At 45.6% G+C, this 18080-nt stretch overlaps 1 protein-coding gene across 2 annotated transcripts in view; it reads right to left on the bottom strand.

Moving 5' to 3' along the window:
* SLC6A11 (solute carrier family 6 member 11) overlaps positions 1–18080 on the bottom strand; it is a 124884-nt gene that overhangs the window by 28120 nt on the left and 78684 nt on the right. For both annotated transcript variants that reach the window (XM_034955786.3, XM_034955787.3), the window contains exon 7: positions 472–575. In XM_034955786.3, the coding sequence (XP_034811677.1) occupies positions 472–575 (104 nt within the window). The remainder of the gene's footprint in view (positions 1–471; positions 576–18080) is intronic.

Genomic DNA, 18080 nt, shown 5'->3' with positions numbered 1-18080 from the left:
GCTACAGGAGGCCAGAGAGACATGTTAGGCTGAGGGGCAAAGTGGGGCACTGGCCCCAGGTGGGGCAGAAGATGACCCTACAGTCAAGTACGAAGGGCAGGAAGCAGGTTTCTAAATAGTAGGCGAGAGAACAAGGCCCTTGGTGTATATACTAGCTCTGTGACTGGGGCAAGTCACTTATCCACCCTGGAATACGTCTTTACCATACGAGGTGGCACTGAGACCTGAATGAGATGCCGGTAGTGGTGGGGGATTGGCTTTGCAGCCTGAGAGAGACTCTGACTACATTTGCTATTCTCCTAGCTCCTTGGTGGCCCACTCTTTGACCCTTCGGTAGCGGGAGGCCAACAAACACCTATCTATCTCCTCCTGGGGCCCTGCAAGGTGGGCAGACAAACATAAACTAGCCTGGCAGGTTAGAGGGCTCTCAGGGTTTGGTGGAGAGCTGGCAGGGCCCAGGGAAATGCTCACCTGTAGCAGTTGTTGTTATAATTGTTATAACTTCCCAGAGCGGTCAGACAGCCCAGGCAAATGGCATAGGAGAAAAAGATCTGCGTTCCAGCATCTACCCAGACCTGTAGGAAGGCACAAAGATGTTGGCATAAACAGAAGTCAGATGTGTGGTGAGAGGGTGGCCCTGGTCTCTGAAATCCCCCACCCACACTCTACCCTTCAGAAAAACTCCATAAGGGATAATTAAACTTCCTAACCTACCCAGGACCCCCTTTAAAAGAGTTCTATTCTTGGGGACCACATGATCAAGTGTAAATGTCCTCAATTAATTCCAGAATTTGCCAGAGGTTATGAATAATACCTCAGTGAATAGCAAGAATTTGAATGCTTAGGACCCCGGCCTCAGCTGTGTGACCCTGGACAAGTTACTTAACCTCTCTGAGGCTGTTTCCTTATCAGCAAAGTAGGGAAGAAACTTCCCTACCAGGACTGTTGCAAGGATTCATGCAACAAGGACCATGAGCCCCTGGGATCTAGTGCCTGCTTGCAAGGTAAGTCATGTTTCAGGTAAAATGAATGCTTCCTTTTCCTTGTGATTAAGGCCACCAGGAGAAAAGTGTCATAAGATTCTGTCCAGGGTGATACACTTGCATAGCTGACCTCAGCATAAAAGGTGGCAGGGAGGGGAGGAGTGAGGGAGGCCCACCGTGTCCTTCTCCCTTTCAGAACAGACTCCCCCCCTCTAGGCTTCCTGTGTGGTACACAAGATAACTACTTTCCTAGTACCCAAGCTCCCTTTTGATAAAAACTGCTGTGGACAGCATGACATGCACAACAGAAATGACAGTGGCTTCTCGAACACTTTCCCCGGGCTCCCTTTGAGCCCAGCCCCTAGAAGTTGCCAAGGAAAATCCAGAGCTCAAATCAAAATGCAGCTGATGAGACTCATGCTTAGGTATCAAATGCCATCTAGAGAACAGGGCTGGCACTAAATATATAAAACAGGAAACACTTACTGACCTCTCAATGTATAGGCACCACGCATTACTGCCCTTCATGCATTACTGAATATTCACGGCAACCCGGCCGGGCACGGTGGGTGGCTCATGCCTGTAATCCCAGCACTTTGGGAAGCTGAGGTGGGTGGATCACCTGAGGTCAGGAGTGGGTGAGAGCAGCCTGGTCAACATGGCGAAACCCTGTCTCTACTAAAAATACAAAAATTAGCCGGGTGTGGTGGCGGGGGCCTGTAATCCCAGCTACGTGGGAGGCTGAGGCACGAGAATTGCTTGAACTGGGAGGCGAAGGTTACAGTGAGCCCAGATCACACCACTTCACTCCAGCCTTTGTGATGGAGCAAGACTCTGTCTCAAAAAAAAAAAAAAAATTCACAGCAACCCTATGTGGTAGGTGCTATTATTGGCCCCCTCTTACAGCTGAGGAGACTGAGGAACAGAGAGGTTGAGTAATGTGCCCAAACCACACAGCTGGGAAGTGGCAGATGCAAGTCCATGGAGGTCTGCCTCTAGAGATGTATGCCCATTCAGTCCCAGAATTTTCAGTGTGGAATCAGCCTCAGAAGGCCTGTGGTGTAACCTCTCACTCAACACAGGACTCTCTTCTGAGTACTTCTGACAGAAGAGTCTCTGCTTGCTGACCACCAGTGACCAGGAGCTCACTATCTCCTGACCCAGGCCCTTTCTTCTTCAGAGAGCTCTGACTACTAGAACATTTTTTAAGATGAGATGAACTCTCTCTTCCTGTTTTCCTCGTTCTGGGGGCACCCAGGCCACATCCCTCTCCTCCATGTGGTAGCATTTTAAAGATTCAAAGAAAATACTCATGCCCACTGGACCTCAGAACTCTTTCCTTTCCAGGCAAAGTATCTGTATCTCCTCCCTCTTCAGAACTGGATTACATGGTACAAGTCATTCTATCGTGGGTCTGCTCAACTGTGTTAAGTCATTCAACAAATTGCCTATTAAAATGGAAGATCATAATGCTGCCTCTGAACCTGAGAAATAAGTGTATTTTTTTCTCCTCTAACAATAGTATCACTGGGTTTCGGGTCTTGGAGCTCTCTGAGGAACTTAAGGAGAGCTCTTTCATGAAGTGCAGGGGCAGGGAGAGGCAGGTAATGCCAGTAGACAAGAGTGCACTGAGATGGGGTAGGAGAAACTGGAAAGAGGAAAGACAAGAACAAACTCCAGACATTTTGATGTGTGGGGGGTATGAGATAGGCTGGTAGTAAAAGGGTAAATACAATTTGGGGGAGGTTTTTGGAAATGGTAGAAGCTTAAGGATGCTTAAATGTTGGTAGGAAAGGTCCAGTGGAGAAAAAAGTGTTAAAGACTTGAGAAGAAGTGGTTGTATTTTTAATTCCTCCTGCTTTGTCTCAGTTTCCCCATTTGCTACCTCAGTGGATTGCCTGTTCTGCTTAGTAAGGCCAGTGAGCCACATGGGGAAGCAAAAAGCAGTGCAGCTGCTGACCCAGGAAATGGGAGGCCAAATCCCAGTGGCAACTTAGAGCTACTCAGTGCCTGACCAGACACTGGGCCTCCAGTCACACTTGTTAATGGTGCCACAAACCAGGTGTCCCTCTTTCACTGTTCTGGGCCAGAGTGTGCAGGCCAGAGTGAGCAAAGCCCTCAGACTTGTGGGAGAGCTGGCTCCCCAATCCTGACTGAACCCCGTCACTCAGTGGAGTGGACCCTCCCCCTAACATGGTGAATAAACGCTCTATGAGTTAGAAAACACCAAAGAAAGCTTTCGACCCACAAGCCCCAGATATGTCCCCCAAACCAATGATTTTCACTTGCAGGTATTTTTTTTTTTTCCAATTTGCTCTTGGGCACATCAACGCTGTTTTTGCCTACTTAGCATCCATCTTTCCTTTTTTGGTAATAGCACCTCAATTTTACTTTGGAAAGCTACCTCTTCTCTGCTCAGAGGTAGATTCAGGGCTGGCCACATGACCCAGACCTGGCCAATCCAAGGATTTTTCTTGGCTACAGTGACTGGTTCATGGATGAGCATATGATGCAAGGCAAGTCAATGGGACACTTTTTTTTTTTTTTTTTTTTTTTTTTTGCTGGGGATGTTAAGCTTGTAACTGCTGGGGACATCACTGGCCATGAAGGAAGAGTCTACCTGAGAATTAAGGCCAACACACAGGAAAGCAGACTCTAGAGCAAAGGCAGACCAATATTAGCACATGACTCCCTGGATCAGACCTGAAATCAGACCTATCCTAGAACATTTCATTTCAGAGGCCTATAAATTCCTCTTTTATTTAAGTCAAGTCGGATTGAATTGTTCTCACTTCAAACTCAAGCTAATAGCAACATTTAGCTCTTAGAAAAACCCAGAGGGTATGAGCCCAAATCCTTTAATCAATCCCAAATTACTGATGGACCAGCATTCACTGAGTGCATTCACCTGTATACTGTGCAGAACCCTGTGTCACACTCTGAAAGAGTACCACTCAATTTTACATAGCACTCCGTCTCTGTCCTCAGGTGAGATAAAACATTCACAAAACAAGGTGCCCAGTAGCTGGGAGAGACAGATGGGGGGAAAGAGAAACTTGTGCTAAGGCAATCAGAGAAGGCTGCCTGGAGGAGGCACACCTTTTGAGATTGGAGAAGAGATGAAAGAGGGCATGTTGGGCTTAAAGATTCACATGAATCTTTAAGGGTATGTTCTCAAATGATTTTTCCATCTTGCTCTCCTACCTCTATGGGGAAAAGTCTGTCATTTTTATTCTGATGTTCACCATTAAACCAGCACCTTTACACAATACCCTTAATCCTCCCATTTTCTGACACAGTCTGTTGGTTCTCTGCTGTGAGGAATACTGAAATTAGCTACAGCCTCCATTTGTCTTCCCTCCCTACCCACTAGCATCCAATTTGAAGAAATATCCATTTGCCTCCAGTTAATACTTACAAGTCAATCTGTAAACTTTTTATACTTTTCACATATATGTTATTATCTTCAAATTTTTAATACACTGTATAGATTATCAGAACATACAACCATCACATAATAGCCTTTACTGATTGATTGAATGAGATGGGATCTTGCTATGTTGCCAAGGCTGGAGTGCAGTGGTGTGATCATGGCTCACTGCAGCCTTGAACTCTTGAGTTCAAATGATCCTTCTGCCTCAGCCTCCTGAGTAGCTGTGACTACAGGCATGCACCAGCATGCCAAGCTCCTTATAGTCATTACTTAATGTGAATTTGATAGGTAACTATGAATTTAACAATCACCCCCAGCCCTTATGTTAATACCTTTCCAGTCAATTTTGTTATCTGTAGCTTGTTTTCCAGTAAATTCCTCTGGAAAGGCTCATAGGAAATAATATTAGCTGAGTTCTTGCATGTTTAGAATAGTTGATCTGTGACTTTCATACTTGAAAGGCAATTTGGCTGTATATAAAATCCTTGGCTCTCTTTTTCTTTTCCTGAGTATCTGGAATATATTGCTTAGTTGCCTTCTGGCACAAAGTGCTGTGGTAGAAAGGTCTGGTGCCAATATAACTTGCTTCCCCTTATAAAGCACTTATTCTTTTGGTTTGGATGTCCAACAGGTTTTGTTCTACACTTTATTAAAGTCCAACAGTGACTAATCTGTGTTGATTTTCTCAGGCTCATGGTATATTTTTTCAGGATGCAAGTTCAATTCTTCTCTTTCAGGAGAAAAAAGATCCCAAAATTATTGCTGTATTTATTCTCTTCCATTGCTTTGGGTCTCTTCTTTGGGGACTCGTATGTATGTTGGTCCTTCTTTGCTCACCTTCTATACCTATCACTTTTTCTTTCATTCTTTAAAAAGTCTTTGTTCATTTCTGACTTTATTTTTACATTTTTCCTCCTTTCCATCTTCTGTTTGCTTTGTCATATCATCCATGGTCTGTATTCACTGTTATTCCTTCATTTTAGTTATTTTTTCTGAAATAGTTTTTCTTTTGTAAGTTGTCCTTCCTGTCAGCTCTCTTTTTAAATAGTCTTTTTGTCTAACAATTTCATGTATGCTATTTGCCTCATAGTGTCTATTGGTTTATTATTTTCCTTTAGCTTGTTTTGAAATATTAACTTTCAGTGTTACACTGTTTTGTGGTTCTGTCTTCGTGCAATGCCTTGGGACAATATTCTCCCCATAATTATTTTCCTTATCATAGCTTTGCATAAGTTTTGATCACAGTCCTCTTCTGTTGCTCACGTTTAGGCAAGATAGATTTTCCTGTACTCTTAGGAGAGGATTTTCTTGCGTAGAGGAATGAGAGTGGTCCAGGATAGATTTTTCTAGACTTGCAGTCTGAACTTTCCTTATTCTTTTATTGCCAAAAACTCTTTAAAACTATGGCCATACAGATAGTACTTTCTGAAATTATTGTTCTCTATTCTTTTCTCCCACTCTTATCCAAAATTTCTCCTTTCATTTCCTCTAGTGTCTCTGTCCTGCTCAATTTGGATTCTGCTTCCCGTAATTTCTCCTTAATATCCATGAAGCCTCAACTGGTTAGTGCGTAGTGTTCACAGGGCCCAGACCTCTGCCCAAATTTGCTGCAGTCCTCCCCCACTTACCTAGGGGTTAGAGACTGCATAGACCCCCTCCTCATTTGAGGTGGTGTTCTCAGATAGGTCCACTAAGCTTCTACCCCCAAAGAGAGTCCTCTCCCAGTACATGTTAGAGCTTTCTGGGTTTCCTGGTGCTGGATCTTCAGAATTCCCTTTGCCTTTATGTTCATCTTCATCTTATCCTACAGAACTGACATCATGCAGATGTCACTGCTGTTGGCATCTGGCCCCATCTATTCACATTTTGTGGTTCATGGTGATACCTAATTGTGCTGAAGGTGCTGTCCATAGGGTTTTTGTTTTACTACCCTTGTTTCTCTGTTTGGGTGAGAAGATTCCAGGAATTTAAAATTTTTTTTTTTTTTCTGTTGCTACCTTATCTTCTTGATTCTCAAGAAATCTTTAGAGGGCAAGTTATACAAGATTGATCTTGGCTGGAGGTGAGAGACGAATACCCAGATCTGAGCAATATGGTGGGTGAGGGTGCAACACTAGATGATCCAGGTTTTCTAAGGTTGGTTGAAGGTATGAAGTGGGGAAATGGGTATTAATTTGGAGAAGGGAAGTTTGAGACATCAAGTGAGATGTTCAAGAGATACATGGAAAGTCTAGGGCTACATATCGATGTCTGGGCTAGAGACATATATTTGATCATCATCAGGATTTTAGCAGTAACGTAACATCTCCCTGACTCCAGATCTAAAATTTTCTTCCCTGGCCTCTTCTATTTTTCACATTTGAAAAACCAATGTTGAGATCAGCTTTTCTGCTGAGACACGTGCTCATTTGGGCATAGCAGAGCCTGAGAATGTACAGGATTAGATTTCTTGAAAACATCCCATGAAGAACCATGGGATGTCTTTACATGGAGTCTGCATCATTAGGCTCTTTACAGAAAGCACAACTGATATATGTTTGTTTCTTAAACAGATGCCTGTGGTTGTGAAAATGCAACATGGCTCCAAATGTCATCCTTGCCTCTCAGTCTAGAAAGGAACTAATGAACTCATCAGTGAGGTGGTGTATTTGTTAAGATAATTACTGCTAGGTTATGCTGTATTAAACAATAAACCCACAAATTTCAGTATTTTAGCACAATAAAAGTTTATTTCTCACCCACACAAAGATTAAAGCATAGCCCCTGTGAAGGGGCTCTCTTGCACCCAATGATTTGTGATATTAAGTGTTTTTCCTTTATGACACCGCCATCTCTCAACACAAGCTTCCAGCACAGCCTCTGAGGCAGAGAAACTGGAGGTTTGCTTGGGAAGGTTTTAAGGATTAGGCCTGAGGGTTGCCTTCACTCCCAAATACATATCATTGGCCACACCCAAGTGACTTGGTTGCAAACTAAAGACAAGGAACTCTGGGGAATGTAGTCTTCCCATTTACTCAAGAAGAGAAAAAATAAATGACATGAACACAGCATTATCTCTGCCAAAGCATTATCCCAAGTCTATTTCACCTACAGCTACTTTCTTTAACTAAAAATTCCACAAGCACAGACAAACAAAATCATGGTGGGCATTAGAATGATTTGACAAAAAGGGAAAGAAAGTCTAGTAAAATAAGCTAACAGAACATTCATGAACCAGCCCTTCCATAGGTTTGGTAATGCCTTAAGAAGTGAAAACCTTGAGTTAATGTTTGCTGAAACATAGTGCGTACTACAGGCTCTCATGTACACAATCTCATAATTTGCTAATGATCTTACTAGGTAAGTATTATTGTCTCCATTTTTTCAGAAGTGGAAATAGGCTCCTGAAAAGTCAAACAGCTTATAAGGGAGAGAGTCGGGTTTGAACCTAGAGCGTTCTGGCTCTACACTTTACAGAGAAAAGCTAGGACCTCCTGGTCTGCTGAGTAGGCCTGTAGTCTCAGCTGGGATTTAAACAGCTCTGCAGCTGTCAAGTCAAACAGAACAAAGGCAACCCCACCTCAATGAAAGGAAGACCAGGCAACTGAGCCCTACTGACCAGCATCTCCCAGGATGCTACAAAGGGAGCAGCTCAGCAGAGAAAGGGCTTCCTATTTCTCAACACAATTTGAAGGGAAAACAGTCTCAACAAAACAAACCCTAAGGAAGCTGGGTCAGTAGCTGAGAAAGGGATCACTCCCCATGTTCTGCAGCAATGAATGGGGGGCGTTCTGGCAGTGCAGCTGTGGGCGGTCCACATTCAGAGGTTTGGAGGACAGATTTGCATGGGAACAGGGGAGTGGGGCCCCTTTAGAAGAGAGGTGGTCCCGCCTCCAGCTCTGGGGCAACCTCACCTCTTTCAAGGCCACTGGTTCCAATGAGCCCTGGTGCACAGTAGGTAGAGACAGCAATGAATAATGGCATAGCCCACCTTCCCAGCTAGGGCCACAGGGCTGCACAGAGTAGCTCCTTGATGACATTTGCTGGGAGAAGCAAGAAAGGATGGATGGACAAGGACAAATTTTCCCCACCCACACTTTAGCTATAGTCATCATGATGGATACTCAGCACACGCTGTCCCAGTCCACATGGATAGCACTTTACAGTTTACAATACTGTATGTCCTATGACCTGTGTGTCCCACACACTGCCCTGAGGTGAGCATCATCATCCCCAGGTTAGACACAGGTAGGTTGCTGGAAACATGCTCACCTTTTCTCCACATTCCTACCTTGATCATGCAAGTAGAATGTCTAATTTCTTAGATGTTTTGGGGAGAAAGCTTTACTTCTTTTTCCTACCTCTTGGAGTGACTTATCCAACTGGGGAGACTGGGGAGATGGTCATCGTGCATATGTGGGCAGCATGTCTCTCTCACACACAGAAGTTGAAATAACATTTGTGAAACAAACCTTCAGTACCGTCCTGGCTCTTGGAGAGCATTGAGAAATACTCTGGAGAGTATTCAGAAACCCAGCCAGGAGCCCTCATGAGCAGCAGGTGCTTAGTCAACATTCATTCCCTCCCAGGATATTCCAGTACTCAAAAACCTGGAGGAAACAAAAAAGCCTATTCCCTCTTCCCCCCACCATAAGCATGCACTTAGTGTCTACCATGTGCCAGGCACAAGTCCCAGGAATGGAGGCTGAAGCTGTCACTAAATGTTACAGAGCTCCTACCCTTAAGGAGCTTACACTTTAGCGGGAGACACAGACAACAAGCAAAGGCAGATAAGCTCTCATACAACATGTGGCAGAGAGGAGCAACTTGTGGGGAGGGGTATGGGAGATGAGTTCAGTGTGGCAGTGAGTTCAGTGGCAGTAGGGGCCAGGGTCCCGCCTACCCATGAAGGTACAGATGCTGCTCTGGGATTTTATACAGCATCTATGGCAACACAGCTTACAGAAAAAAGCTACCCTAGAAATGTGCTTTCAAATCTGCAAAGAGAGCCGCCAATCAGAGCAGAAGGGCATGCCTCTCCTTGTCACCAAAGCCAGCAACAGCTGACTGACCAATTAAATCCATCTCTATGTCCTCGAATTGGCTTGTGTTTGCTGTGGTAATGCCTTAGGTCTTTGACAAATGCAGCATTAACCCATCCTGCCACGAAAGCACCAGTAAGAGGGTGTATGACGATAGTCATGCTGATGATCACAATGACACCAACTAACTTTTATTAGCACCCATGACATACCACATGGAAAGTGCTTTACAGGTATTAAACTCACCTCGTCCACACCGTTAAGGTGGGTGCCATTGTTATTTATTATCTCCCTTTTATAGATGAATAAACTAACACCCAGGGAGAGGAAGTCACTTGTCCATTTACTTTAGAGAAATGTACACACTGGCCAGCGTGAGGAGTCACTTTGGGCTTACGAACAAATGAATCTCCTAATTGCCCCAGGAATCTGGCCCACTTGGAAGAAGGCACTGAAACACCAAGCAAAAGGGGCCTAAGTTAAACAAGATAGCTCTAGCCAGGCTCCATGCTTTGAGCCTTGCAGGAGCTTAATGAAAAGGCAAAAACTTTGGGGTCAGCAGACCCAGCTTGGAGCTCTGCTCTTCCGCTTACTGCTATGCAACCCTGGGCAAATTACTTCACCTCTTTGAACCTCAACTTCCTTGCCTGTGAAAGAAAGACATAATGAATGTAAAGTGTGTAGTGGAGTACCTGGTACCATCCCTTTAATCTGGTTTCTTTTGGTGGCTGACGATTCTCAACTATACTATGCAAACAAGCGCCCACGTCATTTCCAACATCCCAGCTTCCCTTCCCATCAGGTGAACTAATCAGATTTCTGAGAAGCACCAAATGCCGAACTGCCTATCACTAAAGCAGATACACATGCCTCTTAGGGCTACCAGCTTGGGTCCAACAGGGATGGATGGGAAGAACAAACACTTCATCCCTCCTAGGCTCCTTGCTGTTCCAGCGCCTGGCCAAGAAGATGTGTGAAAACCGTCAGACCCAACAGCACATGGGGTATGGGCTTTTGGATCCAAGAAGCCAGATCAGAGCTTGGGGCCCTCCTGGGGCTTCCAACCCACAGCCTTTTCTTTCTTCAACATTTTCTTTCAAACAGACAGCTACCACACACACACACACACAGACCCACACACACACAGACACACGCACACACAACTTTTCTAAGCAGAGCCTTGGTTTGAGGCAAAAATATAACTTATATGGCCTGGCAGAAAATGGCTGAATTAAGCTCTTTCTTTTTGCCTTTTATATTGGTAAGGATTCTCAAAAGATTAAAAGTAGGTTAGGAGAATAATAAAACAGCTGTGTTTCCAGTGTGTACCTGACAACGGCTTTTGTAGAAGTGAATGATTACATGAAAATCACTTCCTTCCCACCTCTTTCTCAGCCTCCTCTGGGTTGCTAGGCGCCCTTGCTCCTTCTTTCGGCTAATGCCACATACAGAAGCTGATGAATACAGTATGGCCATTATGAGGAAAGGGGAGTCTGGGAGAGGGATTCAAATGCTCCCTCCCTGGTGGATTCCATGGGGGGAGAGGGCTTTGGTGGAGACGACTTTGGAGATATTTAAATGCTAATGTGCTGGGCAGGCGGGCTGGGCCAGTGGGAACAGTGGTGGGAAGGGGCTGAGGCTCTTGGCCTGTAAGCCCAACTGGAAATATGTTCTGCAGCCTCTCGCTCTGGTGCCAAACCCTTCCCTGGGCAGCCGGCCCTGGGGCCAACCAGGGCCCTGCCAGTAAAGTGTCACTGGGCTAAAGGGTTGCACTGCGGGCGGTGAGGAGCCGTTCAATCCTGTGCAGGGGGAGTTTGGGTGTGTAGGCCGACCCCGGTGGCCCCTTTGTGTGGAGCAGGGAACGAGGGTCACTGTGGCTGGGCTTTTGCCCAGGAGGCTGGACAGCCATGTCCAGGCATGGAGAGTGCATAGGGCAGATGGGCAGTTGGCCTCCCCTTAATCCATCACGTCAGTTGCTTGAGCCCCATTTTACCAAAGTGCTAAATGGGGGAGACTCAGAGAAGGATAAGCCTGAGCAAGGCCTGAAGACGGCAATTCCTAGCCCCAAGCTCTTCCCAGGATGTCCATGCAGACTCAGGGAAAGACAGTTTAGGCCAAGCTCTCCCCTGAGGAGTGTTCCTTAAAGGGGAGGCTCTTGACATTTTGGATAATTCATTGTGCAGGACTGTCCTGCTCCCTGTAGGATGTCTACCCACCAGCCCCGACTCTCTAAATGCTAGAAGTCTCCCATTCATTCTAGCAGCCAAAAGTATGCCCCCCCTTGTTTCTAAATGACCCTGGGCCAGCAGTCCTACCTAGTCCTGGCTAGGAGCCACTGAGGCAGGGGGAGTCAGAGTGGGCAATGATGGTGGGGCTGCAGAACCCACATCCCATGGGCAGCACTGGGCTAGGGGCTCCCGGACCAAGCCCGACTTCAGCTTCAAATCCCAGCCTGATCAGGCAGGTTCTTTTGTGTCAGCTGAGCAAGCAGTTAGGATGAAGCCTCATCATCTCCCCCAAGAACAACATTTCTTTGCTAATAACCATGGAACTTGTTTAAAGCCAGGAAATGAAATGGCAAGCCGGGGTGCTCCATGCCCTGGAGGAGTCGAATGGGAGCTAAACTTCAAGCAATAGAAAAGACATCCTTGGGAGGAGAACGGACAAGAAAACAGCCACAATGGTGAAGGTAGCCACTTCTGTGTCTGGCTGCAGATAGAGAAATAAGTATCTGAGATCATATCGTGGCATTCATTGTTTATTGTCTGTCTCCCCCAACTAGAATGGAAGCTTCCTGAGAGCAGGGTGCTCTGCTTTCTCACTTTTGAATCCCCAACCCTTTGCACATTGCTGACACATGATAAGCACTCAAGAAATGTCTGTAGGATGCCCACAGCTGCTTAGGGTCTCCAGCACACAGGAAAGGAGTGCTCAAAGCTCACAGCGAGTCCTAACTACCAGGCCAAGTGGAGAACATACTGGACTGAGAGGGACAGGACACCTGGCTCCGATTGCAGCTTGCCCTTAAAGTTCCTGTGTGTTCTCTCTAAAGTTCATTATTTTCTCCTAGCCCCAGTTTTCCAACTTGTAAAATAAGGGAACTACATTGCAATGGAGATGGCAAATATGTGACATGCACATCCAACCCCCATTTCTGCCCAGGGCAGACATTACTAATCAATCACAGCACTCTTCTGCCTTCAGTGTAGCTATGGGGAAAGACATCCACCACCTGTCAGAGATAGTGAGTGAGCAGAAACCTGCAAGAGAGAATCATCCAGTCCAGCCATCCCAGGCTTTATAACAGGGTTATGGTTTTGGGTCAGCTGAGCCCATTTTCCATGGGGCATTTCAACCTTGCCGTTTTAAAAGCCCAGGAAGACACTGGAACACCTGTGTTTAAGCTCCTGCTCCATACTAAGGACAAACTTCACATCAAACACAAGGGACACAGAAAGGAAGGAGGAAAATGACACCATACTGATGGAGATATGTGTTTTTAGTGGATTTCTGGCACTTATGCTGGCCTGGAAGGCTGGCAGAAAGTGGCAGGCTATTCCAGTGGAACAAATGCTACAAGCAAAGGCCTAGAGGGCAGGAAAGGAGAAATCTTTCAGAAGCTGCCCAGCAGAAATGCTTCTAAGCAAGAGGCTGAGAGGGGAAATGGAATAGATCTTCCAGAATCTCATGGAATTCAGAGCTAGTGTTTCATTCATCACTATATCTTTGGGCAGAAACCACTCAAAGTTCCCAAGTAGGAAAATGCTTATGGTAGCCATACCAAGGATGCAGGAAGATACTACTCAATTCCATGTGAAACAGAATTCTGACAGTGAATGGGAACACATTCAAATTTATGCCCCAAGGAGCCTCCCAGGGGATATCTGTGGTGGCTGGGGAGTGGGAACAGGCACAGTCAACAGTGGAAGAGTCTCCTCCCTGGCTGAGAACTCCAGTCCTGGGATGAGCTCATGTGGCTAGAAGGAACAAAGCACAGTCGGAGATGCAGAGAGGAAATTTCTGCATTGACATGGTTTGGCTCTGTGTCCCCACCCAAATCTCATCTTGAATTATACTCCCACAATTCCCACATGTTGTGGGAGGGACCAGTGGGAGATAATTGAATCATGAGGGCGGTTTCCCTCATACTGTTGTCATGGTAGTGAATAAATCTCATGAGATCTGATGGTTTGATAAGGGGAAATCTGTTTTGCTTGGCTCTCATTCTCTCTCTTGCCGCCACCATGTGAGACATGCCTTTCATTTTCTGCCATGATTGTGAGGCTTCCCCAGCTACATGGAACTGTAAGTCCAATAAACCTCTTTCTTTTGTAAATTTCCCAGTCTCAGGTATGTCTTTATCAGCAACGTGAAAATGGACTAATACAGTAAATTGGTATTGGGAGTGGGGTGCTGCTGAAAAGATACCCAAAAATGCGGAAGTGACTTTGGAAATAGGTAACAGGCAGAGGCTGGAATAGTTCAGAGGGCTCAGAAGAAGACAGAACAGTATAGGAAAGTGTGGAACTCCCTCAGGGTTTGTTGAATGGCTTTGACAAAAATGCGGATAATGACATGGACAATGAAATCCAGGCTGAGGTGGTCTCAGATGGAGATGAGGAACTTGCTGGAAACTGGAGCAAACGTGACTCTTGTTGTGTTTTAGCAAAGAGACTGGTGGCATTTTGCCACTGTCCTAGATATTTGTGGAACTTTGAACTTAAGAGAGATGATTTAGGGTATCTGGTGGAAGAAATTTCTAAGCAGCAAAGCATTCAAGAGGTGACTTGGGTGCTGTTAAAGGCACTCAGTTTTATAAGGGAAGCAGAACATAAAAGTATGGAAAATCTGTAGCCTGTGATATGTGATAAATTTGTAGTAATGTGATAGAAAAGAAAAACCCATTTTCTGAGGAGAAATTCAAGCTGACTGCAGAAATTTGCATAAGTAACCAGGAGCCGAATGTTAATCCCCAAAACAATAGGGAAAATGTCTCGAGGGCATGTCAGAAGTCTTCACAGCAGCCCCTCCCATCACAGGTCCAGAGGCCTAGGAGAAAATGGTGTCCTGGGCTGGTCCCAGAGTTCCTGTTCCATGCTGTCTGCAGCCTGGGGACATGGTGCCCTGTGTCCCAGCCACTCCAGTCATGGCTAAAGGGGCCAATGTAGAGCTCCGGCCATGGCTTCAGAGGGTGCAAGCCCTAAGCCTTGGCAGCTTCCACGTGGTGTTGAGCCTGGGAGTGCGCATAAATCAAGAATTGGGGTTTGGGAACCTCTGCCTAGATTTCAGAAGATGTATGGAAATGCCTGGATGTCCAGACAGAAGTTTGCTACAGGGGCAGGGTGCTCATGGAGAACCTCTGCTAAGGCAGTGCAGACAGGAAATGTGGGGTCAGAACCCCTACACAGAGTCCCTACTGGGACACCGCCTAGTGGAGCTGTGAGAAGAGGACCACTGTCCTCCAGATCCCAGAATGGTAGATACACTGACAGTTTGCACCATGTGCCTGGAAAAGTTGCTGACACTCAACACCAGCCCATGAAAGCAGCCAGGAGGGAGGCTGTACCCTGCAAAGCCACAGGGGTGGAGCTGCCCACGACCATGGGAACTCACCTCTTGGATTAGCATGACCTGGATAGGAGACATGGATTCAAAGGAGATCATTTTGGAGCTTTAAGATTTGACTGCCCTGCTGGATTTCAGACTTGCATGAGGCCTGTAGCCCCTTTGTTTTGGCCGATTCCTTTCATTTGGAAGGGTTGTATTTACCCAATGCCTGTACCTCCATTGTGTCTGGGAACTAACTAACTTGCTTTTGATTTTACAGACTCATAGGCAGAAGGGACTTGCCTTGTTTCAGATGAGACTTTGGACTGTGGACTTTTGAGTTAATGCTGAAATAAGACTTTGGGGGACTGTTGGGAAGGCATGATTGGTTTTGAAATGTGAAGACATGAGGTTTAGGAGGGGCCAGGGGCAGAATGATATGGTTTTTCTCTGTGTCCCACTCAACTCTTATCTTGAATTATATTCCCATAATTCCTACGTGTTATAGGAGGGATCTGGTGGGAGATAATTGAATCATGGGGGCAGTTCCCCCATACTGTTCTCATGGTAGTGAATAAGTCTCACGAAATCTGATGGTTTGATAAGGGGAAACCCCTTTCACTTGGCTCTCATTCTCTCTTGCCACCACCATGTGAGATGTGCCTTTCACCTTCTGCTATGATTGTGAAGCCTCCCCAGCCACGTGGAACTGTAAGACCAATAAACCTCTTTCTTTTATAAATTGTCCAGTCTCGGGTATGTGTTTATCAGCAACGTGAATATGGACTAATACATGTATTGCATTGGAAGTTAGGGCAAAAGGTGTTTGGGGCTTTCTGCTGCTAAGAAGCTTAATGTTAGTGGGTCTATGCCCCCTCACCATTTCCTGAGCACCCTGTAGAGCACATGGAGACTATAGAAAGAACGAAGCTCCCCATCCTGTGCTCAGGGCCTTGCAATCTAGAAAGCATATGAGGAAAAAGAAAGTCGAGCAAGCCCCTGATATCATCCATCTGTGACTGACAGATTCATCTGAGCAGTTCTTAAATCTCATTTTCAGCCATTTCCCTTCTGGGTAAGGTAGAAGTTTTCCACGGATCAAGAGAGAAAGGAGAGCAAGTATAAAATCTCACAAAATCAGACAGATCTGGTTGAGTTCCAGCTCTGCTGGGCCACCTTGAGGAGGTCACCTCTTTGAGCCTCAGTTTCTTTATGGGTACAATGGGGAAAATCATCATTCCAAGCTGCCAGAGTTGTTCTGAAGACAAAATGAGACTAGGTTTTTAGAGTGTGCACAGAGCACCTGGCTCACAGTAAATGCTAAGTGGCTAGAGAGGGGTCATTCCTTTGGGCCTGAAAAAGCATCTTTGAAGGGTGTGTGGGGCTGACTAGGCAGGTCCCACTTGGGGTAAGAGAAGAAAAGCCAGCTTTTCTAGCCCTGGGAGGAGCTGGCCTCAGAGGCCCTGACTGTCTCCTCCCCACCCTGGTGTGGATGTTCTACAAAGGGCAGGAGGCCAGGCCCACTCATTCTGTCCCAGAAATGCTGCAACAGCTGGCCCTGCCCAGCCTTCACTGCAGGGTCAATGCCTCCTTTGCCAGGCCCAGTGGACAGATCTTAAGGAACCGGGCCTTTGGGCCTCCCAGTCTCTGCAGGCATTTACCTTGGGCAGCATTAGGAGAAAGGAGGAGACATCCTCTCATCATGGGCCTTTGAGAAGCCACAAAAGCTGCTCACATGAGCATCACCTGCACATGCAAAGACGACCCTTGCTCCTAAAAAAAGTTTACATAGATAAATGTGTGCCGTGGCGGTTTGCTGCACCTACTAACCCATCACCTAGGTAGTAAGCCCCACATGCATTAGCTATTTATCCTGATGCTCTCTCGACCTTTGAGAAGCCACGCAAGCTACCCATATGAGCATTACCTGCACATGCAAAGACGACCCTTGCTCCTAAAAAAGTTTACATAGATAAATGTGTGCCATGACAGTTTGCTGCACCTACCAACCCATCACCTAGGTAGTAAGCCCCATATGCATTAGCTATTTATCCTGATGCTCTCCCTCCCGCTATCCCCCCAACAGGCCCCAGTGTGTGTTGTTTTCCTCCCTGTGTCCATGTGTTCTCATTGCTCAGTTCCCACTTATAAGCAAGAACATGAGGTGTTTGGTTTTCTGTCCCTGTGTTAGTTTGCTGAGGATAATGGCTTCCAGCTCCATCCATGTCCCTGCAAAGGACATGATCTCAGTCCTTCTTATGGTTGCATAGTATTCCATGGTGCATATGTCCTGCACATATATCCTGGAACTTAAATAAAATAAGATTAGAAAAAAAAAGTACCAAGTTCCCAAGAGTCATTAGTCCAAACTTCATGTCGTCTTCATATTTCTACAAAAAGTAGTATTACCAACTCTCTTTTTTAATCAATAAAATGCACTCTCTCAAATTAAAAAAATTAAGTTTTAAAAAAGGTGAGTGGATTCTCTTGCATTATCTCAGCAGCAGAAAACCAGCCCTTGGAATCCTCACGGGCCTCCCTCTCTTTACTGGGCAATTCCAGGCTGTTTATCTCCCTGAGTTCTCACAACAACACCATAGGCTGGTACTATTATCATCTCCACTTCACAGAGGAAGAAGACGAGGCCCTGGGGGATCACTCAGCTGATACCTGGAAGACTCAATCCCAGATCTGTAGGATCCCAAAGCCCTCACTTTTTAAAAAATATGCTCCAAATTATTTTATTTTTTAACTTTTAATTGACAAAAATTCTATATATTTGTGGTTTAGACATGATGTTTTGAAATCCATAAACACTATGGAATGGCTAAATCAGGCTAAATAACATATGCATTGCCTTGGTTTTTTTTGTGGCAAGAACACTTAAAATTATTCTCTTAGCGATTTTCAAGTACACATGATTGATTGTATTGCATGTTATTGCCTATGTCACCATGCTGTACGATAGATCTGAACTTATTCCACCTGTAGCATTGACATCTTATATCCTTTGACCCAATCTCTCCAACCCTGCCCACCCAATCCCTGGGAACCACCATTCTACTCTCTGCTTCTGTGAGTTTGACTTTTCTAGAT

The sequence above is a fragment of the Pan paniscus genome, chromosome 2, assembly GCF_029289425.2.
Source record: "Pan paniscus chromosome 2, NHGRI_mPanPan1-v2.0_pri, whole genome shotgun sequence".
Classification (NCBI taxonomy): Eukaryota; Metazoa; Chordata; class Mammalia; order Primates; family Hominidae; genus Pan; species Pan paniscus.
Note: the sequence above shows the minus strand (reverse complement) of the source record. Positions and strands in the feature narration are given on the sequence as shown.